The 27762-nt window shown below is 35.1% G+C and overlaps 1 protein-coding gene across 8 annotated transcripts in view; it reads right to left on the bottom strand.

The window, feature by feature from the left end:
* Positions 1-27762, bottom strand: part of SIK3 (SIK family kinase 3) — a 301246-nt gene that overhangs the window by 127506 nt on the left and 145978 nt on the right. For 7 of the 8 annotated variants that reach the window (XM_056794354.1, XM_001380826.5, XM_007494739.3 and 4 more), the window contains 2 exons: positions 15539-15655; positions 10041-10104 (listed from right to left, as the gene is read on the bottom strand). In XM_056794354.1, the coding sequence (XP_056650332.1) occupies positions 10041-10104; positions 15539-15655 (181 nt within the window). Of the gene's footprint in view, positions 1-10040; positions 10105-15538; positions 15656-17060; positions 17212-19118; positions 19335-27762 lie in introns of those variants that run through there. The other variant, XM_056794356.1, reaches the window with a different exon arrangement.

Genomic DNA, 27762 nt, shown 5'->3' with positions numbered 1-27762 from the left:
AGGAATGGTAGATAGCCAGTGAAAAAGCACCATCAGGAGATAGAATGTTATGCACAAAAAAGCCAAAAAGGCCAGCATTTCAAGATCACGGAGAACGTGGAAGGGAGTAAAACTACAGTAAGAATGCAAATGTAGAAGGGACTATACTATGTGAAGAGCTTTAAAAGAAAAATAGAGGACTGTGTATTTGCTGTAGTGATACACAGATTCATCCACTTGAGTCCTGAGTGCTATTTTTACTTCCTCATATAGCACTCTTTCAATTTCCAATCCAGCAACTATAACTACCTATTGAACATCTCTACCTGGATGCTCCATCCATTTAAGCTCAACATTTTTTTTTCACTATAAATCCAATCCAAGTTACAACTCTGCTAATTCATATGAGTTTACCAATTTTCTAGTCACCAGGTTTTCCAAGGAGGAGTTAACTTTGACTCTTCCTTCTTTTACCTGCCTTATCCAAGTAATTTCCAAGCGTGGTTGATTCCATGTCAATATCTCACACATTGCTTTGGAGTCAAACAGCCAAAGAAGATGAAGGACTAGACATTTTCTCTAATTCTCATGACCTGTCAAACCGCTCCAAAATTACTAACAGTGATAAAGTAATTTTAGTTGCTTCCATGGTCTAGGACAATAAGAACCCAAGGAGAGCAAAAAATTTCACCCTAACTCAAAGCTCTCTGAACACTTTCTCCTGTAACTAGAGGCAGCTAGATGGTGCAGTAGATGAAATGCTGAGTCAGGAAGAACTGAAGTCAATTTGGGCCTCAGACACTACTAAGATGTGTGGCCCGGAGCAAGTCACTAAAACTTGTGTTTGTCTCCATTTTCTCACTTGTAAATTGGGAATAACAACAGTACCTGCACGGTAGGATTGTATGGATCAAATGAAATAATATTTCTAAAGTACTTAGCAGAGTGGCTGGCACATAGTAGGCACTATACAGGTTTCTCCCTCCTCCATACTTAGCAGCAAGGCTTCACAAGCTGTCTGGACCCAAAGTAATGCAAAAAAAATGCAACTCCTCAACCTCAGTGCAACCCTGCCCCACCAACTACTTTGCTTCACCACCACTCCTGTCTCAGTGCCATGGAGATCCAAACTCTCAACTTTAGAAATCTGCTGAGATCACAAGAGCCAGTGCCCAACCTGTGCTATAAACAGTATAAGCATTCTGGTACAGTAGAGAGAGCACTTGATTTGGATCTGAGGATTTGGATATTAATGCTATTTAAAACTAGCCTAATTATGATGGAAACAGTCAACACTGGAGGGGATGCAGAACAGGCATACTGATACACTATTATTGTGTCTGTGAAGTGGGTCCTACCATTCTAGAAAACAATTTGGAATTTTGCTGAGAAATTAGCAAAAATGAAATGTCTAGACTCTTGCAGTCCACTGCTAGGCACATATCCCGGAGGGGTTAAAGGCAAAAAAGAAAGGTTTCATGTATACCAATATATTCACAGAAGAACTTTTTATGGTACCAAAGAACTGGAAACTAAGAAAATAGCTCATTGACTGTTGAGTAACTGAACAGACTGTGGAAAATGAAAGTAGTATATAACTATATTTTAAGAAATAATATGTATAAAGAATTCAGAAAAGCATAGGAAAAACACATTAGAAACTGATGCAGAAATAAATTGGAAAATAATATATGATATATGTATGTACTTATGCATATCAAGAGTATCTATAGTATCCAAAAGCCTTAGTGTGGTTTTAAGCTTTATGAATATATGTATGTGTAAGAAATAATTAGTACAATACTATATGTGAGAAGAACAATGACAGAAAGAACAATTCAGTTATATAAGTAAAATGCTGTGGAATTTTAAAAAGACAGTTGGAAGAGCTGAGAAAATGCTCTCTCTCGCTGTCTCTTGTTTCTCTGCCTCTCTCAATTTTGCAGAGATGAGGGACTATGAGTATGAACATTTTATATGCTGTCAGACTCAGTTGGATGTATTAGTTTTGATGAACTGCTATTTTTATTTCCCCTTTGTAACAAGGGACTACTCTCTGAGTAGGGGAAGAAAGGCATATCTGGAAATGAAAGTGATATAAAAAAAGGTTATCAGCAAAATTTTGAAATGTACATAAAAACCTATACAATCTGGGTCAAATCACTTATCTTTTCTGGGCCTCAATTTCTCCACCTGTAAAATGAAAGGGCTATCTATGTCCCTCCTAGTTCTAAACTCTACTATGCTCTTAATGCAATAGATAACAAAATGTAAAGTCTCATAAGATCATAAATTGAGACCTTAAGGGTCATCTAGTTCAACTCTTATTTTTTCAGATGAGGAAAATGAAGCCCTAAGGGGTTAAATAACTTGCCCAATGTCAGTTAGTGAACGGAAAGACAAAGATTCACATCTTACACACTTTCTATAGCAGCTCCATTTTCAAGTATACTGTTTTACTCTAATCAATGTAGAAGGAAATTTTTGCTCTGATCACTATAGGAAAAAAGACTATCAAAGATAGTGCAGATCTAGGACAATTATGAAAACAACTTCCCACATTTATGGGGAGTGGGGGGGGGGAACCTTTCAAGAATGACATTCAGACCCCACTGGTGTAATGAGATTTCTCAAATTCTATCCTGATAACTTCTGTTAGAGCAGAGGCAGACCGGCTAACTGCTTTACTTCCTCTAGTTCTAAAACATTTTACTGGTTTCAAATTAAACTATTTCCTTTTAAATCTTAATCAAATTGTTACAGTCTTTGTACTGGATGTTGAAGATGTATTGGACAAAAAGCACAGCATATCCTGAGTATAATACTAAATGAAGTGGTAGACAATTCTGAGATGCTTCTACTGACCACACTAATGCTCCCCCAGGCATAACCTGGTTTTGGATTATCCCTGTCCTCAAAAATTCCAAACCCTAAAACAGCAACAATGGCTTCTTCATCTCAAAGGTAAATCCACACATATGCAATAAGGGTCATGAATGATTCCAATTATATATATTCTCTTAATTCATAACTTGACCTCTATAGATAACACTATATTTAAATATTAAAGATAAGCAACAAATGACTTTATGTGAGTAGAGGGCTTATGCAACTCACCCTGTGACTCTTATCTCCAAGGCAAACCAGTTCTTTACTACCTTTAAATGAGGAAAACTTTTGTAGCTGCCACCACCACCACCATCACCACAGAATAGCTTTTTCTAGTTGAGCTATGTGGAGAAATAACTTTCTGTTTTTTATCTCACTTGATTATAACTTTATACTAAGGGTTCTAGGCTTACTCTGACTAAGGAAAAAATGAAATGGCAAATAAGACACCAAATTAAGTGGAAGTTAAGTAGATTTAGAAATTAAGTAGATCATCTCTTATAATCAGAGAAATGCAAATCAAAACAACTCTGAGGTATCACTAGCAGATTGGCTAACATGACAGCTATGGAAAGTAATGAATGCTGGCGGGGATGTGGCAAAGTAGGGACACTAATTCATTGCTGGTGGAGTTGTGAACTGATCCAACCATTCTGGAGGGCAAATTGGAACTATGCTCAAAGGGCGATAAAAGACTGTCTGCCCTTTGATCCAGCCATAGCACTGCTGGGTTTGTACCCCAAAGAGATAATAAGGAAAAAGGCTTGTACAAGAATATTCATAGCTGCACTCTTTGTGGTGGCCAAACATTGGAAAATGAGGGGATGCCCTTCAATTGGGGAATGGCTGAACAAAGTGTGGTATATGTTGGTGATGGAATACTATTGTGCTCAAAGGAATAATAAAATGGAGGAATTCCATGGAGACTGGAACAACCTCCAGGAAGTGATGCAGAGCAAAAGGAGCAGAACCAGAAAAATATTGTACACAGAGACTAATACACTGTGGTACAATCAAACGTAATGGACTTCTCCATTAGTGTCAATGCAATGTCCCAGAACAACTTGCAGGGATCTAAAAAACACTATCCACAAGCAGAGGAAAACTGTGGGAGTAAAAACACTGATGAAAAGCAACTGCTTGACTACAGGGGCTGAGGGGAAATGACTGAGGAGAGACTCTAAATGAACACTCTAGTGCAAATACCAACAACATGGAAATGGGTTCAAATCAAGAACACATGTGAAACCCAGTAGAATTGTGCGTTGGATATGGGAGAAGTGGTGGGAGGGGGGCGGGGGGAGGAAAAGAAAATGATCATTGTTGCCAATGAATAATGTTTGTAAATGACCAAATAAAATAATGTTTTTTTAAAAAAAAGAAATTAAGTAGATCTCAAGGAGGAAAGTAAGTACTTAGCTATTCTTCTAAATCCGTGACACAAGTCCCATATTTAAAACACTGACCTTCAAAGGGAAAAAAGTTTCATTAAGGACTCCTTTAGGTTATGTGGATTGGCCAAAAAATAAGTAACATTAAAGATGTTACTAATCAAATACAAATACAAATCAAAAAAATCAAAAAAATAAAATAAAATAAATAGATCTAGATTATTTTGGACTTCTTGTCTCCTACTTGCCAGTTTAATATGGGCTAACTTTTAAAAATTGTGGGATGGCAGATTTTGGTACTTCTTTTCAATTCTAGTTTAATATCAGATATTGCTAGGGAAAAAAAAAAGTAAATTCCTTAACAGTCATCAGTAGCACCAGCTAGTTACAGCCCCCAAAACAGTATAAGAGGCAGAGAGGCAGGAAAGTGGGGAAAATGCTAGACTTTAAAAAATAATTTATCAATGAAATAACTAACACAACCTCCCCAAAGCACTAATAACTTTACAAGAACATTCTTTTAGTTTAAAAAGTTACTACTAAATTTTTTTTTAGTCAAAAGATAATTTTTTTCCTTCAGCTTTCAAAACCTACAGAAAAGGCCACATAAGTTTAAGTCACCTTAAATATAGTAAACACTTTCAAATTGACAGTCAGATGAAACACAATGAAATATAAATTATGCAAATAATTTTTATATACATCCATCTTTGATTGTTTCCGACTAGGCCATCAAAGTTATATTTTTCTTTTCCTGGAATCAATTTTGGTTCTTCTCAATCAAAATTTGGCTAGAGAAATTAAATTAACCAAAGAAGGCAGAGAAACTTTGATAGCCTCAAAAAAATGCTAATCATCAGTATACCTATGTCTGCTCTCTTAATAATGTAGAATTCTTAGGCATGCTGCCTGGAACTTTCAATTTTAAGTCCTTTTGGAGTAGATATAGATAGATAGATAGATAGATAGATAGATAGATAGATAGATAGATAGATAGATAGATAGATAGATAGATAGACAGACAGACAGACAGACAGACAGACAGACGGACAGACTTCTGTGAATAGAAAGTTTAGCAGAAAGCATAGATAGCAACCTGAAAATCCTATATATCTTAAGTACAGATTTGTCGATGGCTTGTCCATATAAACAGATTAGGTTACAAAGAGAAGTTTAAAAGTAATTTCAGACACCAAGCAAATGAATTATCAAACCAAAAGGAAAAAAAATGGGGGAGGAAAAGTAGAAAAATAGCAGAATACTAATGGGTTTTCATAAGTTTTATGTGAATGATTAAGTAGTTCTGCAGTGGCAGTGAATGTTAAATAAAGTTCTTCATTTGTATAAATAAACCCATAGGGGAAAAGCTATTGTCTAAAGTCAATGCAAATAGAAAACTATAAAAGAAATAATCTCAAATCAATATTTGGGTAGCACATTGAAACTGGTTCTCATCTATATCATATGTGCAATTTTGATACTATCAGAAGATAATAAATTTGAAATACTAATACTAACAATCAAAAACACAAATTTCTAAACAGCCTCCAAATTTCTTCATAAGAATTTTAAGAACTTTAGATAAAAATTCTGCTTGCAATTCAGGAAATGTTCCTTTGATAAAGCACTAGTGTTTCTGATTCTCAGGTCTATGAATAAAACTTTAGGATATATATCTGGGGTAAGAATTAACCTGTGGAAGTTTAACAGCTGAGAGGTAAATAAACTTTTAACAACTGAGAGGTGAATAAATGGATCAGTTTTACATTTTAATTTATGATTTAATGTACCTACCTTTCTATGGGCAGCCTTTGACAATTTAGAATATGCTGATAATAAATTATGCCAACAGATAAAATGCCTTGTGTGCATTACTTTTAGCATTTTTATACAAATTATTATTAAGACAAATAGGTTTTTTTTTTTACAAGATAAAAATGTATTTAAGAACATATTATAGGAGAGAAGGTAAAACACACATTATATTAGGAGCATTAAAGATCCAAAGGATCTGGGACTAGAAATGGATTCCAAGGACAAATAAAAAGATTTTTAAAGCTAAACTGATAACAAGGAGGAAATCAAAAAGCAACCAAGGTTAAAGGTTCAGGTGATTTAAGAGTTGTCTGAGGAAATAAGAGAGGAGGAAAAGGTCTAAACTACTTACTTATTATTGTTTTTATTTTCTTACAAAGAAAATGATCTTTAGACAACAATAAATATATTTTTAAATGGTTGTAGGAAATGGATAAATTACATGATGACTGGAATGAGCTATGCTCAATAAATTCAATTATCAAGATCAACTACATTCTGGGGTAATAAAAGAACTGGAAAATGAGATTGCTGATCTATTGGTCATGAATGTCCATGGAGAATGGGAAAGGTGCTATAGGGTTAGGGTAGAGTAAATGCCCTCATTTACAGAGTTTGAGTGTGACTGATAGATAGCCTCATGTGCTTGACTTATATTCCTGACAAATTCCTAGTACAGAGCATTAAAGGCATAATTTACCAGCACATAGAAAGGAATTCATCAGTATTTTCAAAGATTTGCAATTCTGCTTATCTGTGTCTCCTTCTCCCTCTCAATTTTGCATATCACAACACATCTAATGTCTTTGAGAGTTCCTTGTGGCCAAAAAAATAGTCAGCCTTCAGTCAACTTGCCCCACCTCCATCAGAGGCAACCCAGAGCCTCTCTCCAAGCCAAAACTTGGAGTCCCTACCTCTGCTCCCAATAGGCAATGTTTTGGGGCTAATTTCTCTGCCATTATATACCCAAGACCCATGATGCCTTACTATCAGTCTTACAATGTTTGGCTGTTGGGCTTTGTCACCAGGCTATCACGGAAATTAACCCAACCCTATGTTTTCTCTCCTAATTAGAATGTGAGTTCCTTGAGAGCAGATGTACTCACTTTTCTCTCTGCCAGAAAGACATCAATATTATCCATTAAAGGGCCTATACTTGAAACCATTCCTGCCTGGCAGGACTTAACATATTGCTCAAAACCTTCTAAAATCCATGACATGATGGAGTAATGGAAGAAGACTAGAACAGAACACATTGAACTAGAATGACCTCCAGGTAGTGATGCAGAGTGAAAGGAGTAGAACCAGGAGAACATTATACACAGAGACTGATACACTGTGGCACAAGCAAATGTAATGCATTTGTCTACTAGCAGCAATGCAAAAATCCAGGACAATTCTGAGGGACTTAGGAGAAAGAATGCTATCCACATGCAGAGAAAGAACTGTAGGAACAGAAAAGCAGAAGAAAAACATATGATCGATCGCATGGGTTGATGGGGATATATGATTGGGGATATAGACTCTAAATGATTATCTTAGTGCAATTATCAATAATATAAAAATAGGTCTTGATCAATGACACATGAAAAACCCAGAGGAACTGCACATAGGCTATGGGGGGAGGGGGTGGGGTAAGAACATGAATGATGTAACCATGGAAAAATATTCTAAATTAATTAAATTAAATTTCCCAAATTAAAAAAAAAGAACAGGACACATGAAAGACTTATTAACGATACACTACTAATGGGATGTTAACCTTACTTTTACACTACTGATCTGAAAATTTAGTAATATTTCTACAGATGGTTGTTTATTACTTCCTAGTCAACTCTCAAAATTAAAGAAATCAAATAATGTATAATTAATTGATGAACAAATAGTGAAACTAATTAATTCCAAGACGCCAGCATTCACTGTGCTTACCTACCAGTAAGAATTTCATAACAAATTAAAACTTCTTTTTAATCCAATCTATGGAACAAAGGTGCCATATAAATCTAAAAAAGATATTCATTTCATCCTTTATTAAAGAATTGTTAAAATGTATTTTGCATTATGTTGGAAAGGGTAATAAATGTTGTGACTGGCATTCTCAAATTGATAAATGGTCAAAGGTATGAACAAGTAGTTTACTAAAGAAGAAATTCAACCTATTAACAGATATGAAAAAAATGTTCTAAATCCCTATTTAGACAAGTGCAAATTAAAGCAAATGAAGTTCCCCATCATAGCAGCAAAATTAATGAAAAAGAAAATGGCAAATGCTAGAAAGGCTGTAGGAAGACAGGAACATTAATCAATTTTTTTGGTGGGAACTGTGAATTGGTCTAGTCATTCTAGAACACAATTTGAAAGTATGTCCAAAAGCTAAGAATCTATGAATATTCTTTGACAAAGCTATACCACTATGAAGCCTATGCCCCCAAAAAAAGATCAAAGAAAGAAGAAAAGAACCCATAAGTGCAAAAAAAATGTTTATAGCAGTTCTTTCCTGGAGGCAAAAAATTGTTGAACCACAGGAAATGATGAAAGATTTGGAAAAAGGAAGACTTGTATGAAATAATTAAGAGTGAAATGTGCAAAACCAGAAGAACAATTTCTACAATAACAGTACTGTAAAGCCAAACAACTTTGAAAGATTTAAGAACCCCAATTAACATAATGACCAACCATAATTTCAGAGGGCTGAGGATGAAGCATGATATCTACCTTCTGACCAAGAAATAATCAATCTGGAGTGCAGAAATACAATGTCTAAGCATAAGGATGACATCAAAAGAATCACTTTTCCTATCTATCACAAAAGTCAAAAGAGCAAACAATTACAGATATTATTCCTATCTTGGTGCATGCTACAGGATTATGCTTTTTCCTCATTGCTATACAACAAAGGGTAAAATCTGGCCAAACTGATGCTGCTGTTTCTAGAGGGAAATGATAAAGATGTTCAGAGGCAAAAGCTCCCAACTTAGGAAGAAAATGCAGACAATTAATAATCCATTGTAAGCCAGAAATGACCAATAAGAAAACATTATTTTAGAAGTCACAACACTTAAAATAGCTTTAATTGGCAAACTACCTAGACCTATAAGCTAATAGAAATATATTCCTACAATCTATATGAAAACAAAAACTCTCTAAAATACAAATTAAGTCTAATATATATGAAAGAACTTTTCAAAGGACATACTAGAAGAAAAGGTATTTATACCAATCTAGTTTTGTTTGTTCCACCTTTACTCCTTATTGTTGGTGTTAAAATATTTTAGTCATAGCTTTCTTCTCAAAAAGCCAGACCCTCCTGTCACTATCACAGTATACTGTTTATTTCTGAGCTAGTAGTGTACAACATCCCTTTGTGACAGTGTCACTGAAATAACAGGGGAAAGTTTCATTGTGAGGAAAGAAAACAGTTGCTAAGGGGGGAAAAAAAACCTTGAAATTTAGCAAGAGTCAAGGAAAACTGTGAACACATGGTACAGAATATGGCTTTATATTTAAATATAACATAGCTAAATGTTTCTGAGACTGACTGCTTCCAGTATCTCATTCTCATTCATATATTTTATCCCTTAGCCTCTTCGCTATCTTCCCATCCTTTTCTCTTCCACCCACCTGTCTGTGCAAACACTCTCTCTGTCTATGTCACATTCTCTCTCTCTCTGTCTTTGTCTTTTTCTCTCTCATACACACAGGTACATATGCAGAATACTTGTCAGTAAGGAAAGGCTCTGAGCAGCCTGTTGGGATGTGTGTTTGGTTTTCAATGTTTTCAACTGGAATGCTAATAAATGACAAATACCCAAGACAAGTAATTTTTCAGGTTGAATCAAAAATATTTTACTTGACAGAAACTGACAACACTGAAGGGTAGTGTCAAGTGACACCTGAACTAAAGGGACAAAGTATTAAGTTTACTCAATACAGTATTGGTTCAAAGAATGCAATAAAAGTACTTACCAAATATTTCTCCTCCACTAGCATATTCTGTCACTAAATAAATCATCCGCTCTGTCTCCATAACCTGGATGCAAAAGTAAGAAAATGGCATTGACATACATAACATGATGGTATGAAAAGAAGGCAAACTAATGATTCCTCTTTAATTGAAAGGCTGACACATCCATTACTACTTGCAAGAAACATGTGTCATTTTCCCACAGAGATAAAAATGCTGGGGGGAGGGGGAGCCACAACTTCATTCCTCAAAGTTCTTAACAGTGGGAAACTTACTAATTGAGAGAAACAGTCTCTCTCTCACCCTTGTTCCCACCAATGTCTTTCTTTCTTCTCAAAACTCCAGACAACTAAGAAATACAGAAGTTGCCAAGAAGCAAAACTGAAAGTTCCTATCCAACATCAATCACGTAAAGCTCAGAAATGCTGAAAGGAAGAGGAAAATAAACACTTTAAGAAACCTGGGAACTATGGTTTTGTGCTTTTTCTAAAAGCTAATAACCATTTAATTCCAGACCATTAATTCACCTCCCAGAAAAAGCTAAAAAATTAACTTGTATACATGTCTGACATTTATATTTGTACATGGTATCTGTTTTTGAAACATTTCTCTCTCAGCTATCTACCTTTCACATTGGTCTTCTTAAATGACAAGTGTTATGGCCTTAGTAATAAAAGCCAACAGGGGATCCAGCAGCCAAGCAATTTAATGAGATTTCAAGCTTCCTTAGGAGAGAGTGTCCAATATGGACAGCTGACAGCCCTGATGTGTAACTATGTCATGCCATGGTCAGACCACATGTGGAAGCACTAAATTCAGTTCTAGGTGTCACATTTTAGGAAATATAGGCAACTAGAATTGTCCCAGGGAAGGACAATCAGGATAAAGAAGGGTATCTAGATTATGAAATCACTAAGAACCAGAAATATTGAGGAGAAATCTTAGGAGAGACATAATAACTGGCCTTCACTATTTGAAAGGCTACCAAGTAGAGGTCAGATAAGACTTGTTATGCTTGGTCCCAAAGGGAGGAACAAAAAATGAAAGTGGAAAATGGCAGTTAAAGGCTTGATGTAACAAAAAAAAATCTCCTCCTTACAATAAGAGTTATACAAAGCCTCCCACCAAACATTATAAGACCATTAGTCAGGTATACTGGAGAATAATTTCTTTTTCAGATTCAAGTTGGAGTAGTTTGGTTGTGAGGCTCCTTTCAACTGGTGACCATGAGAAGAGTTCCATTTTTTCTTTGAATGTTGGGGAACTCACCAAACAAAGTCAGCTGCCAGAAGGGATAAAATGAAAGCCCCTTCCAAAATATAAAGAAGAAATGTTACTAATATTAATAGCAAGAGTTGGGGAAATGGCTACTTGTCTAAAAGTTTGGTGGGCTGGTAAAATTGTGGGCAAGATGTAAAGCTCTTAGAATCCAGATACAAAGCTAACCTTAAATTTCTTTAAAAAGATCAAAAGAAGCTACATTGAGCATTAAGAGTAGTTTTATTTTTTTTAAAGGTAAGTTAAGAAGTAACTAGGTTCTCTGAGAGTCTACACAAAGTACTTCAGAAGGCATCAGATGAGCAAAAACATGGAATTGGATTTACTTCAGGGGTAAAGCATGGGTAGAGACAAGCATAATTTAGCCTGACCAATTTCAACAGGCCAATTCCTGCAAACATAATCCATTTCCCTTTGTAAGGATTAATCCTCAGAAGAAGCCTTCTACCTTGAAACTTTAACAATACATACTACTAAAATGTGGTCTTTCTTTAAAGTTTGAACATTGTGCTCTGAATTTGTTTAAGCCTTAAACATTTCCTTCAGTCATCCACATGCCTGGGCCAGTAACAAGCAAGTATTACAAGATAATAATGACAAAGCTACTCATTTTAACTAAGTGAGAGTGGGAGTTCAGTAGGGAATCAATCCTTCATTACTAGGGAAGAGCTATTTTCACCTACAGGTTTTTAAGTAAGGCTGCTCCCTATCTGACAGAATATGTATTTGCATACATAATGCAAAATCAGAGATTTCAAAAATGCTTTGTGCAAGCCAGTGATCCCATTTTGTCCTCTACTTGTATCTAGTCTAAAATTCCTGACATTAGAATTACTAGCATTATCTTTGTTTTGTTTTGTTTTGTTTTTTAATGAGGAAAATGGATTTGGGAGAAGTTAAAGAATTTCCTAAGATAGCATGTCTTATAATAACAAAACTAGGATTTGTACCCAGGAGAGTCAATACACTATAGTGCAAAGAATACTGGATCTGGAATAAGAAGAAAGGATTTCACTTTGCTTTATTACTTATAAACAGTATGACCTTGAAGAAAAAATAAAGGGGATACCAGGGAAACAACTTCTTATAATATGGAAAATAATAGTAACATTACTAATATGGAGGGGTAGTTTGAGAAGTTCCAAAATATCCTAACTATTCCAGAAGTCCTCCCACTCTCATTATGAATAACCAAGTTTAAGAGTTAGGCAGTAACAAACAGCACAACTTCTTTGCAAATAAATACAGTAAATCCCTACTGTTATGTTTTTTAAAAATTAAAAAATAAAAAAGGAAGAGGAGGGATAAGGGTTGGCGGGAGTAGAAAAGCCCTTCTATTAGGAAATGGTTGGATAAAAAATATAAATGGTATATAAATTATGTATGAGTGGAACAATATTGAATTGCAAGAAAAGAAAAATATGAAGAAATAAATAGGGTCATATCTCCTATCCAGAGTTGTGAAAGTTATATCATCTGCTTTTCCCCTAATTTCTTCTCATCTTCTTAATTGATATCTTGTTTTTTACATTACTTTCTACCTAAGAACATAATGTTTCTTTTCTATTTTAATCTGATTACCACTTAGGGCAATTAAGTTGGAAAATATTAATTGGGAAAATTCTAGTTTATCTCCATTACAGATGATGCTTGGAGGCAATCAGGTGACAAAGTATAAAGAACACTAGGCTTGACATCAGGAAGATTCACCTTCCTGAGTTCAGATCTGGCCTCAGATACTTACTAGCTGTGTGACCCTGGGAAAGTCTTAACCCTGTTTGCCTCAGTTTCCTTCCTCACCTGTGAAATTAGCTGGAGAAAGAAATGGCAAACGACCCTAGTTTCTTTGCCAAAAAAACACCAAATGAAGTCACCAAAAGTCAAACATACCTGAAATGACTAACAGCAACAAACAAGAAGTTTGATCATGTCACTTAAATCTCAACTTCAATTTTCTTTTCTCTAAAATGAGGGCAATAATACTTTCCCTCAGACAATGTTGTACATGACTAAAATCATTCAAGAAGTGATTTGATATTAGAGACATATTGCTTGGGACTTTAAATATTGTAAGTGATTTTTTAAAAATCTTACTAAGCTTGTTCTTTGTAGGACTTCTAGCATAAAATATAGTACTTTATCAAACACTTTTTCTGCATCTATTAAAATAATTGTGTGGTCTAGTATGATTTGTTTTTAATGACTATTTTCCTAATCCTGGCATTACTAATACAAATCCAACTTTTTTCATAATGTATGATTTCCTATATGAATTGCTATAGTACATTTGATAGCTATGGGAATGAGTAATTAAACAAAGGACACAGTCAATTACAAAAGATAAAACACATAACTGGATACATATACATAAAAACAACAAAGCTTCTGCACAAATGGGAAAAATATTTTTTTCAAATTTCTCAGATAAAAGTTAGGTATTCACGATATATAGACAACAATGAAATGTATGTATATGTACGTGTGTGTGTGTGTGTGTGTGTGTGTGTGTGTGTGTGTGTGTGTGTGTGTGTGAATGACTAAAAATCACTCCACAATGGAAGTGGTCAAAGGACATGATAATTCTCAAAATGGCAAACTATTAAGAACCACCTGGAAAATCTGCTCCAAATAATTAATAATGCACAGTAACAGCATTATGCCTGTAGTCTGGCAGCTCTAAGTTCAAATTCAGCCTCAGCTATTTACTAGTGTAATTCCAGGCAAGTCATTTAACTTTCATGTGCCTCAGTTTCCTCAAGTATAAAATGAGGGAAACAATAGCTCTAGTCTCCCAGGGTTGCTATAAGATTCAAATGAGATATTTGGAAATTGCTTAGTATAGTGCCTTGCACAAAGGGAAAGACATATAAATGTTAGATATTATTAATTATTTCCAATATCATTTTTATTATTGTTGTTATTAAAAGGTTTTGCCTTGCATCCAGCAAACAGGCAAAGGTGAGAAAACATGAGAATAATCAATCCTAGAGAGATTGGAGGCACACTTGTACATTTCTGGTAAAATTATGAATCAATGCAACTATTTTGGCAAATAATTTAGAATTATATAAATAAAGTTATTATAATGTCCATATATTAAGAGTGATGGTGCATACTAGTAATCCCTACAACAAGAGAGAATGAGATTAGTAGAGTTCTTGTACTTGAGAGTTCAGGATTTTAACCGAGATTAAGCAGATCAAGCATCTGCACTGTCTGTAATATGGTGAGCCTCTGGAAAGGTGGTGTTACAAGCTGCCTAAACATATAATGTTGAAAAGTAATCAACAACTGCTTAATTTTAATTATTGATCTTGGACTCACAAAGAGGGAAGTGAAAACAATAATAAAAATTACTAAGTGAAAACTGCATCATAATAATTCATCAAAGCTTCCTTATTATTTGAGTTAACAATGATATGGTATATACTGGGAAGTAGAAAGTTTTTGGCAAATACTGAATGAATGCCAAAGTGCCAGTAGATTCTTGTTCAAGTACACTTAAATTAAAGGACCTCTGAGATTCTATCCAACTTTGAGATTCAAAGGTTAGGTATACAGGGAGCTATCTAACAAAATAAATTAATCCGTAACAATTATCAACAGATGCTGATAAATTCACAAAATCTCTGATGTTTTACAGAATCTCAGGGCATTATTTGACCAAAATAAGATATCTACATTTTCATCAAATTCTGGGCAACTGTACAATTCTTGTGGTAAAGAGAAAATCATACTCAAATTTAAACATCTACAACATCTACATCTATACATCTACAAAGAGCTTACTTCATTAGAAAATGTCTAGAGAATATGAAGACCAAGAAAAGTATGCAACTGAGGGGGATATTAAGAAGCTGGGGGTTAGAGGATTGTTCTTTGCCTAAATTAAAGTTGTCTGAAATGTATGCTGCCTGCTTAAAAATTTTGTCTAGGATCAATCTCAGATTTTTGCAGCTAAGTAGAAGCAAATTTCCAGTAGTAATAAAATAATAATAGTAATAATAAGAATAACTAGAACATAAATAATATCTACTCTGCACTAAGTACTACACTAAGCATTTTACAAATATTATCTCATTTCATCCTCACAATAATCCTGGATAAATATTCTGAAATGGCTATACTATTGTCATTTCTTTCATCTTTTTTCTTCAAAGGTGGCAGCAGTAATAGGTGGCTATTCCTGGAGTTCTGAGGAAAATATCATGATTGTTTGTACCTGGTATAGCCTGATGATGTGTGGGTGACAAAGCATTTTCATAATCTGAACTTCTCGGAAAATCTTCTTGAGGTTTTCTTCATCCAACTGGGTTTTATCTATGATCTTTATAGCAACCTTCAAGAAAAACACATAAGAGGAAATTTTACTATTAAAAATTACTACTAAAAGTAGTTTATTTAGCTGCAGAGCCAAGGTGGGGTAGTAGGCATTAAAAAAAGCAGTGACCTCCCCACCCCCATTCCAAAAAAATTTAGAAAAACACCAGATCAAATCCTGATGAAAAAATCCCAAAGAATGTCAGCAAAAGTCATTTTTCCAGGCCAGATCAAAATAAAGAGAGAACCAAATTGGTCTGTGGACAGTAGGGATGGGGTATGGTCAGGAGTGCTGAACCAGGCAGGGTTGGTGGGACTGAGGTCAGTGGGGTCAGGGAGAAGCCATGTACCAGGACAAAGAAGATCATAGATCCAGAACAAATAAACCCAAAATATTTCCAGCTATAAAGATTTTGTAGGAGACAGAAACAGGTAGACACATAATAGTTCCGTTACTTTCTACCAGGTCACAGTCAGGGGAGGAAGGAACCCAAGGTGGTAGCCCAGGATGAGGAGAAGAGCTCAAGCTCTAGACTGTATATCAAACAAGGAGCAAGTTTAGAAGCAAGCAACAGTTACGTGACCGAGTATAGGAGCAAACTGCAATCTCAGTTGCAGCTTCTAGCTCAATTTGATGCATGCAGAGAAATATGGAGGGCAGAAATCCCCAGTAAAGAAAGGGAAATCTACAATTCTGTCCTTTTGAAGTATTAGATCTTTCCAGTTAGCTTAGCTGACTGGGGCTGAGTCCAGTAGCAATCTACCATTGCTTAGACACAAATATAAGCTCAGGAACTTGCAAAGTTCAAATCAGGGTGGCAATGGTCAGACTTTGCCCTGGATTAGATCATTCTGTAAATACTGGAAGCTTGCAGATCCATAGCCTGAGCTACCACTGATAACCTGGAATAACACAATACCCAATATTCCAAGAAAACAATATAAGGATCAGTCCAGACATTTCCTCCAAAAATACACAGAAACTGGTCCTAACATCAAATCCTAAGTCAGGAAAAAGGCTGGAAGAATGAGCAAACAAAAAATAATTCCACCATATTATACTATTATATACTATAAGAGATACAAAACACAAAACCAGAAGAAGATAAAATATCCGCAAGCAAAGTCTCAAAGAAAACATAGCTTGGACACAAGTTTGATTAGAATTCCTGGAAGAGATGAAGCAAGAGTTTTTGAAGTTTTTAAAATTTTTAATAACTGATATGAATGCTCTAGAAGAAAAAATTTGGAAACAAAATGAGTTAACTATATCCTTAATGAAATAAAAGGACTTCCAAGCATTCCTAATGAAATGACCAAAGCTGTGCAAAAACTTTGAAGTTAAAACAGGAGTTAAGAGAAACATAAAAAAAGAAAACATGAGTAAACTACAATTAAGGAATAAACAAAGATAAACTGCTTACATTTCTAATATGAGAAGATGATATATGTGTCCTCACTGAACCCTATCATCATCAGGGCCATAAAGGACATCTAATTAGGCAGAAGCCTGGGAGAGGTCGGGTTCTATCTTGATGATCTTGAAGAATGGAAAGGGAGGAGGTGAGGAACAGTCTAGGAGGACAGGGAAAAGAGACATAGGGAAGATTATATCACATAATCAAAGTGCAAGTAGAAATCTATACAAGAAGGGGTAGGAGAACAGGCTAACACTTAAATCTCTCTCTCATTTAAACTGGCCAAAGCAAGGAAGAACATATACACATACATACACACAATTGGCTACAGAAATACATTTTACTCAACAAGGAAATAAGACAGAAAGAAAGAAGGGGAAATTAAAGAGAGGTTATAGTAAGCAAAAGAATAGTCCCAAAGTAAAACAAAGTCTATGCAAGTATATATGAAAATATTTAAAGCTCTTTTTGAGGTGGCAAAGAATAGAAATCTGAAGAGGCATTAATTTATAGTGGCTAAACAAATTACAGTATACAAATTATTGTGCTATAAGAAATAATGAAGGAGGCAATTAGGTGACTCAATGGATAGAGCCAGACCTATCTGTAGGTCTGGCTCTCTTTGGCCTGAGACACTTCCTAGTTGTATGACCCAGGACAAGCCACTTATTGCTTAGTCCTTACCACTCTTCTGCCTTGGAACCAATACTCAGTATCAATTCTAAGACAGAACGTAAGGGTTGGGGGGAAAAAAGGAAAAGAAGAAATAATGGAGGTCTCAAAGAAACTTGGGAATTTGGGGATGAACTGCTGCACAGTGAAATGAGCAGAACCAGAACAATTTATGCAATGACAAAAACATGATAAAAACAAACAACTTTGAAAAAGTATTAGGAACTTTGATTAGTATAATCATGAACCACAATTCCAGAGAATTAATAATACAACAGCCTATTTTTGCTTAACTATAGTTATATGTAAAGGGGTGATATTTTTCTTTCAATCTCAATTGAAGCAAGAGGAGGGAGGAAATTTTGCTGATTGAAAAAAACTGAACATTTAATTTTCAAAAAGTATTTAGTAAATTATATTAGGCTGAATCAACCTTCTTGGAAATATTGTGTGAAAAATTGTTATTACATATAATTGGTAAAATAAATTTTTTATAATTAAAAAAATAAAAGTGGAATTGGGACACAAAGGAGGAAATTACAATAAGTTTTATTTCAGCTTAATTTTTTTAAAAATTGGAACAAAGATGACCACTCATCAAAGATATTTGAGGTGGCATTCCTGCTTTGAGCCTTATAATCTGCACTGATAAAATGCTCTCTAGACCCCAGAAAGATTGCCATTAGATCTACATAGTAAGCATTCTGGAATCTTTCCATCAGTTTCACAGCTGAACCCTCCTATGTATATTATTTGTCCCAGTTAGTATGTGAGTTCTTGAGATTAGAGACTGCCTCACTTTCCTATTTCTATCCCTAACATTTAGCACATTGGTTAGTTATTAAATGTTTTTTTTCATTCATTTTTTTGTGTAGAGTTTTGGACCAGATGACTTTAATTTTTTTTAATCCTTACATTCCATCTTAAAACCAATACTATTTATTGGTTCCAAGGCAGAAAAGTGGTAATGGCTAGGCAAAGGGTGACTAAGGCAACTAAGTGACTTGTCCAGGGTCACACAGCTAGGAAGTAGCTGAAGCCAGGTTGGAACCCTGGACCTCTGGGCTCCAAGTCTGGTGCTCAATCCACTGAGCCACTTAGCTGTTCCTGGACCTGATAACTTTTAAAATCCCTTCTAAGTATGATTCTATGTTTAATTTGGAAGGGAAATTAAACATTCCAGGTTGCATAGAGGACAAAGTCAGTCAACAAGCATTATTAAGTACCTACTCTGTGTCAGGCATTGGTCAAATCTTTGCAAGAAAAAAATCATCTATTCTTAATCACTTTTCTAGAAGCCAGTCATAAAATACAGATACTTATTGTAAAACATAAATTTGATTTACAAAGCAATGCCATACCACTGAAGTTTAAGCACTGATATTTTCTTACACTATAGAAAGCTGGAGAGTCAACTGGATACCCATCAATTTGTGGTTGTTTTTCAGAAGCAAATGCTTTCTGCCAGCTGATGTGGGAAGATCATGGTAGCTGGAAAGCATGCATTCCATTGAGGAAAGTCATACTGCGCCACAAAATGGAACACATGGCATGATTTGCCCTGAGTTGGTTGAACTAGAAATCCATGAGTTTTTTTCTTTTCAAGAAAGATACACTATGGGAGAGGGATAGGAAGAGGGGAGAGAAAGAACATGAATCATGTAACCATGGAAAAATATTCTAAATTAATTAATTAAATAAAATTTTTTAAGTTAAAAAAAAAAAGAAAGATATGCTTTTCCCTACCAGTCCCTTACAAAACAGACATATAAGATAAGTTGACTTCTAAAAGCATAAAGATGCTATTTGGAAAAGAAAATCCCTAAGTGTCACTAACTAGTTCACTTCAACAACAAACATTTATTAACTATCTACTAATGTGTGAGGCAATATGCTAAGAGCTAAAGATATAAGGATACAATAAGACTAATCTTAATGGAATAAGGCATATTATTTTTACATATTACCATATATATTATAGATCATAAATGTATTATAAATTACTTATATTATATATTAAGCCATAGATAACATCCAAAAAAGGGTAGGGAGATTACTTAATGGGTAAGCAGTGCTTTATATTCTCATAATAACCTCAGGAGGAAGGTGATATTGTAAAAATCATAATAGCTGTATTATTACTGGAAAAGATGAAGCCAGAATTGCAACAGGAATATTTTTTTAAATATTAAGATTTGAGGGCAGCTAGGTGACTCAGTTGATTGAGAGCCATAGGAGGTCTTGAGTTCAAATTTGACCTTGGACATTTCCTAGCTGTATGATCCTGGGCGAGTTACTTAACCCTGTTTGGTGACAGGTAAACACCAAAAGTGGATGAGCATGGGAGTAGCTGGGTGGCTCAGTGGATTGAGAGCCATGCCTAGAGATGGGTGGTCCTGGGTTCAGATCTGGCCTCAAACATTTCCTGGTTGTATGACCCTGGACCAGTCACTTAATCCCCATTGCCTAGCCCTTACCACTCTTCTGTCTTGGAACCAATACACAGTACTGATTCTAAGAGAGAAGGTAAGGATTTAAAAAAATAATAAAATAATTTTTTTAAGTAGATGAGTAGCCCTGAAAAGGGCTTATACCCTTTAAGCAAGCCCTTATACCAGAGGTGCTAGTCCTCCTCGAGCACCCATCCATTCCAAGGCACAAAGCAGATACTTAATAAATGTTTACTGACTGGTTACCTAATTTTAATTAGTTGAATGGTTGCCTAAATTTAACAAACTTCAAGACTACTTGAATGCCTACATCTTTTGGGTTAGTACTAAGAATGATATCCTCATTTACAAAAGATGTTCTTGATCAGTTTGCACACTTATTGGGAGCTAGAAATAAACTAAAAGTCATCAATGTGTTTTTAAGACCCTAGTAAAATAAATACCAAGTAATAGTGAAAAGAGTGCTGTAAGAGAGTGGGAAGACCTGACTTTGAGTTCTAGTTCGGACACTTCCTACAGGTACAAAAGTAACATGGATCTCTCTTTCTTCATCAGCCATGGGGGTCAGGGGGTGTTTTGACAGCTGAGTGGCTCAGTGCATTGAGAGCCAGGCCTAGAGAAGGGAAATCCTGGGTGTTCAAATCTGGCTTCAACCACTTCCTAGCTGTGTGACCCTGGGCAAGTCACTTAACACCCATTGCCTAGTCCTTACCACTCTTCTGCCTTAGAAGCAATACACATTGTTGATTCTAAAGCTGAAGGTAAGAGTTGAAAAAAAAAATTAGGGAGTTGGACTAGTTGGTTTCTTTCTAATAGCTAAAATTTATATATTAATGTTATGGTTTTCAAAATGTTTTTATATAAATTATCTCATTTGTTACTCTCATGAACCTAGGAATATTATTATCCCCTTTTGTTGTTATTCAGTCTCTTTCAGTCCTATATGGCTCTTTGTGACCTCATTTCAGTTTTCTTTGCAAAGATACTAGAGTGGTTTGCCATTTCCTTCTAAAGCTCATTTTATAGAGAAGGAACTAAAGTAAACAGAGTTAAGAGACTTGTCTAGAGTGATGTGGCTAATAAGTGTCTAAAGCCAGATTTGAGCTCAGGATGATAAGTTTTCCTGACTCCAGGCCTAGCACTCTATCCACTGTGACACCTAATTGTCCCATATATTTGTTTTAAAAAATGAGTGAATCTAATGCATTTGAAAAATAGTATTTTCCCTGATAGCACTAGCAGTAGGAACCTGGGAAAGTCACTATTGGTGTCTAAATGAAATCTCTTAAGATTACATATAGCAAAGCAATTACTGATCTACATTTGAAGAAGGAATGTCAACTTCTAGAGTTCTCTACACCAATGAAATCACAAGTCTAGTCCCCTCCAAAAAAATTTTACCCCTTTAAACTAAATGCACACACCATTCTTTAAAGTCTACCACAAGAGCATTATTAAATTTTTCCAAAGTCTCTTCAAACTCTAGTCTTAAGACTGCAAGAATTTATGAATTAGGGAATTCAGGTAGAGTATCAGGAAGCAGTATAGCTGAACTCTTGTCCACTAAACTCAAAACAGACCCTGAAAATGCAGAAGACCAAATGTGTGGGGGGATAAAGAAAAAGTCAAGGAGTCATTTATCTAGCACAAGTTGTGAGACACCAGGCCACAGGGACAAGGTGCATATACCAGGTCACCAGGATAAGGACAGACCAAGAACACACTGAAATTGGGATAATTTGTCCTAGATTCATACCAGGGTACCACCACATCCATTCAGGAAACCACAGTGAGGACAAGTACCAACTTTGTCACCAACTATACAGTTCTATCTAGATCATAGATCCAGATCAACTGAGAGGGAAACCCGTACTCTTTGATTGTTCTGCTGGGTAAGAAATTGTAGGCAGAGTACTTGGAAAGAGGAAATTAAGAAGCAAGCATCAGTGATGTGGATCCTACCAAAGGAGCAGAGAAGGGTCTTTTCCAATATCTGGTCCAGTTTATGAAGAAACAGCCAGACTGGGAATTCCAGACCAAAAAGAACTCAATAGTTCTTTTAGTCTTAACCAGTAGAGATTTCTAGCCAGGTGCTAGGGGCTGAAACCAGTAGATATCTCCTGATACTCAAACATAAATTCTTAAGGTGACAATAATCAGACTTTACCCTAGATCAAACCACCATGGGAGCAGTAAATGTTTGCAGGTCGCCAAAATGACTCTAAGTTCCTGGAATAACATAACTCCCAAAACCTCCAAGAAAGAAGCAACAGGACCAGCCCCTAATCTTTCCTCCAGAAGTATGGCAGATCCTAATCCTAACATCAAATCCAAAGTAAGGAATTAGGCTAGAAAAACAAGCAAGCAAACAACAACAACAAAAAGAACACTAACATGAAGAGCTATAATGGTGGCAGGGAAGTACAAGAAAAAACTTCAAAAGAAAACAAAATGATCCAAAATACCTTACAAGCAAAGCCTCAGAGAAAAAGACAACTTAAGCACATACTCAAGTAGAATTCCTAGAAGACAAGAAGCAAGAATTTTTTTTAAAAAAAGTTTAAAATATCTGTATAAATAGAATGTAAGTACTTGAGAAAAAATTAGAAAAGAAATAAAAGCTATGGAAGAAAGAATAGGAAAAGGAATAAACAATTTGGTACAAGAGATATAAAACCTAGCCCAATCAGCAAACTCCTTGAAAACGGAAATGGGCCAAATAGAGGCCAATGAATCCATGAACCAAGAAATATTAAAGTCAAAAAACTGAAAAAAAAAATAGAAGATAATGTGTAATATCTTATACAAAAAGAAACTGACCTAGAAAATAGATCAAAGGGGAAAAAATCTAAGAATTCCCAGTTTATCTAAACATTAGGATTTTCTAAAAGGCATCTAGACATCTTATTTCAAGAAATTTTAAGAGAAATTGCCCAGATCTTTTAGAAACAGAGGCAAAAGTAGAAACAAAAAATTTACCAGTCAACTCTTGAAATAACTCCAAAATGAAAATTCTCAGAAACATCATAGTGAAAATCCAGGCATTGAAAATTACTATAAGCAGTCAGAAAAAAAGAATTCAAGTACAAAGTAATCAGAATCATACACAATTTAGCAGCTACCACTATAAAGTAGTGGAAAACTTGGAAGATAACATTCTAGAAGCCAAGAATAACTTAACCAGCAAAAGTTATTATAATGCTCAAGGGGGCATATGGATATTTAACAAAAAAGAAGACTTCTGCTTCTTGAAAAGAATGAAAAGAGAGGGGAATGGGAATACATTAAAGGTGAAGGGAAAGTAAGTTCAACAAAAACTCTTGAACAGGGTGTGCAAATTGAAATATAAATAAACAAAAAGAAATGAAGGAACAGCCAACATTTTAACCTCATTCTCATCTGAACTGGTTAAAGGAAAGAACAATACACATGTGCATACAATTGGTATAGAAATACATTTCACTCAACAGGGAAATATGAATGGAGAAAAGGAATTAAAAGAATGGTAGATTAATGAAGGGATTAGTCCTAAGCAAAACAAACTCTAAGGATGTTCAAAAATGTGCTCTTTGAGGTGACAAGGAATAGGAATTTGAGGGGGTATCCATAAATTGGGGGATGGATGATCAAATTATCATATATAAGTGTGATTTAAATTATTGTACTATAAGAAATGACAAGAACAGTTTCAAAGAAACCTGGAAAGATTTGTATGAACTGATATTAGAATAAAGGGAATAGAACCTGGAGAACAACTAATAACAATGATAACAACATGGTAATGTTAAATAACTTTCAAAGAATTAGGAACTCATAGCAGCAAAATGACCAACCAATATTACAGAGGACTAATGATAAAATGTTACCTATCTCATGAGAGAGATGAAAAGACTCAGAATGCAGAATTAGAAATATTTTTTGTACATGGATAATGTAGAAATTTTTTTTTTACTACATGTGTTTGTAACATGCTTTTATTTTTCTTTAGTTTTCAAATTGAGGTGCGAAGGTAAGTTGGAGGAGCTGTTAAAACAGATTTTTGCTAACTTAAAAAATAAGATATAATATTCTTAAATTAATAATTCCTTAGATATGAGTTCTGGAAAGATTACATGATGATACAATGGCAAATATCCTAAAAAACAATATAAAAGAATTTAATTTCATCAAGAAGAGGCACATTCCTGGATCATTCATAACTTCAATTCTTGTGCAGATAGGATACTATTTGACATTTTAACAAAAAGATAAATAATAATGTCTAAAAATGCTTTCTACTTTTTGCTGGAGCATTAAAGAAATGTAGTCAGAGCTTTGTTTCAAGGGAAAGAGATAAGCATTTATATAGAACCTATGTGTGAGGTACTTTCACTTCAAAGCACATTTCAAATATATAATTTGATTCCCAAAACAACCCTTTGAGATAGGTACTATTTTTATATCCATTTTACAGTTGAGGAAACTGAGATTAAGTGACTTTCCAAAGGTCATGCCACGACTGTAATTGTCTGAGACCATACTTGAACTCAAGTTTTATTAATTCCAGACCCAATTTCCTTCCATTGAAGGGGTTTATATTCATAAAAGCTTCCTTGAAGATGATCAACACTATGACGACTATAACAATAAATTCATTCTGGAATTCATGATCCAAGAGGAAATTAATGACCCTTTAAAAAAAGAGTTGGGAAAAATAAAAATTTAAGAAAAATGTTTAAAAAGAGTTGGAAGTCACTTTCAAAGTGACTTCAAAACTTTACATTCTAAATGTTTATTCCCTTCAAAACTTTACATTCTAAATGTTTATTCCCAGAATCTTATCTAGGGTACAACAATTGGAGTTCTGGTACCAGGAAGCAAAATTTTGAAGGTGCTGGCTGAATTTAAAACTCCTTCAATAGCACAGAAATAACTGAGCTTAGCATTTAGTTAACAAAAATAGTGGTTTGAAATAGGATGAATTATACTTCCTTCCTTACTTGACACTGGTCATGGGGTGGTGGTGCTCCCACCAAGCTTAATTTGCTATTAAAAAGTTGAATAAGCAATGCTTATACTATTACTTGCCACAGTGAAGTTTTGTGAAACTTGCCCCAGAAATTTAAAATGTAAGTTTTAGTTCAGTAATTAATGATTTTGACTAGTCAAGCTTAAGCTTGTATATCAATAATATAACATCCTGATTGCTTGCAATAGTTGAATACATTACAGTATTTGTCACTATATTAAATAATCTGCTTTGCATTCCTTCCAAACAAACTTTTAACTACCTGAACTAAGTTGCTTTATTGACTCCTCTATGTCTTTTGGAGAGCAAATTTAAAAACTTAATTGATAAGGGCAGCTAGATGGTTCCAGTGGATAGAAAGCCAGGTCCAGAGATGGGAGGTCTTGGGTTCAAATTTGGCCTCAGATACTTCCTAGCTGAAACTGAGCAAGTCACTTAACCCCAGGTGCTTAACCCTTATCAATCTTCTGCTTTAAAACTGATACTTATTATCAGTTCTAAGACAGATGGTAAGGGTATAAAATTAAATTAAATTAAATTACAATTAAATTAAAATAAAATAAAATAAAGTAAAATAAAATAAAATAAAAATGGACTAGATAGACACTTTGTCATCAAAGAAATTTTCTCTTCCTACCAAGTAGTTTTTCTGTTTATTGATGTTTGCATTGACTGTACACTTGTTCATGTATAACAAATGACTAGCAAAAGTAGAATTGAAATCACAAGGACAGAAGTGATTTTTATGTGTGGTGTCCAGTAGACTAAAAGTTCTGATAAGTTGTATTAAAAGATCAAGCTGGGTTCAAAGAGCTATTTCTGGATCAGGGATTTCTCTTTATGTAGCTTCTTCAAGTATAGCAGAAAAATTTCTTAAGACTTTTTATATTAATTTTTGTCACAAATAGATTTTTTTTAAAGGTACTGTGACTATTTAACACTGGGTTCTGTCCTAAAGTATAAAAAGAAAATATCTGGGACCACAATAATAAAACATTTTCTTCTCTGCTGTATATCACATTTATAGGGAACTTGGGTTGGTTTCAGTTTTAAGATCCAAACATTTACCAAGTCTTTGTTTCAATTGCTTAGTTAATTGGAGTAGCTTAAGGAATCTTCAGCTCTAATCTCCATGTAGAAGGGTTTCACACTTCTTCTTAGTAAACTATTTTCTGACCCCACTAGAAACTTAAGTCTCCACCCCTGGGTCCCCCAGCTCCTCACTTGCCTTTAGTTTCTTCATCATGGTGCTATTCTCTTATCACCTCTATTCCATCAGGGATCCTAGTTCTGATGGATGAATATCATCATGGAGGGAAAGTCATAGCCCCATCAAGTCTCTACTACCTGATGGTCCTCTTCCCTACCCCCTTTCCAAGAAGAGCTTCTTCATGTGTTGTCTTTTCTCACTACAATAGAAATCCCTTGAGGCAGAGGAACAGGAAGTACAAGCTAGTTTCCTCATCAAACTTCCTCTACAAAAATCTAGAAAACATACCAGCTCAAATTTTGATTGGGAAATCCAAGTAAAAAAATCACAGTGAGACACTTTTCCAACTCTGATTGGCTTAGGAAGATAGACAGACAGGTCTGCAGACAATAGGGTCTGGTTATGAAGAGGTGATAACAGAATATTCCAGTGCCTAGGGACTGAAAATGAGCTACAACTGGGTACTACTGCAGGAACTAATGAGGCAGGAAGAGATCCTGGGAGATCTCTGAACTTAAGACAGGTACATGAAAAGTGCCACGTAGCAGCTCTGGGTCCCAATCCTGAGTTTATCAGATTAAAGGGAGGATCTACACGGAAGAGTGGAGGGGATGAACAAATTGCAGAAATAGGTCCTGGTGTCCTTGTGCTCTACCGGTGCACTGAGCAAGGAACAAGTTCAAAAGCAAACAACATCTGTGAAGCTTTGATTCCAAGAGCAAAGTTGGGTAACCAGGTTGATCCTTATGGTAAAATAATCAGGGCAGAAGTCCAAGACCAAAGTGAGTTGCTCTGAAACTACAATGCATTACAGGGGCTAACATTAGTGGCTGAGTCCATCAGTAGTCTTCTGAAACTGCCAATCATATACAAGTCAACAAATCCGGATGGGATCAGGAACATACAGAACTCAGACTTGGGGGAAGTAAGCAGATTTCACTGCTGATCACATCACTTGAGGGACAATGAAGATTTGGATGCCAAGCCTGAGCTGTAAAAATTGCATGAGGCAAGTGGAGTTCAGACTAAATCATCCCCTCAGAACTGTGCAGAACTTAGCCCAGAGGTAAGAAGAATGTTGAAAGAATGAGAAACAAAAAGAAAAAGAACATACAACTATTACAGTAATGGAAAAGCTAAAAACCCAAACCCAGAATAAAATAACTCAGAAACACCTACAAAAGTTCAAAGGAAAATGCAGCTTAGACACTACTGCAACAAGAATTCCTCTAAGACTTTATTAAAGCAAGACAGTTTTTGTTGTTGTTCTTTTGAGTTAAAAAAAAAGATCTTAAAAACCAAATGGAAGTGATAGAAAGCAAAATGAAAGATATGAAAAGATAGTTAAAAGCTTGAAACAATAGGTAC

The sequence above is a fragment of the Monodelphis domestica genome, chromosome 4 (assembly GCF_027887165.1).
Source record: "Monodelphis domestica isolate mMonDom1 chromosome 4, mMonDom1.pri, whole genome shotgun sequence".
NCBI classification, from domain to species: Eukaryota; Metazoa; Chordata; class Mammalia; order Didelphimorphia; family Didelphidae; genus Monodelphis; species Monodelphis domestica.
The sequence above is the reverse complement of the archived record's forward strand: the minus strand, read 5'-3'. Positions and strand labels throughout refer to the sequence as shown.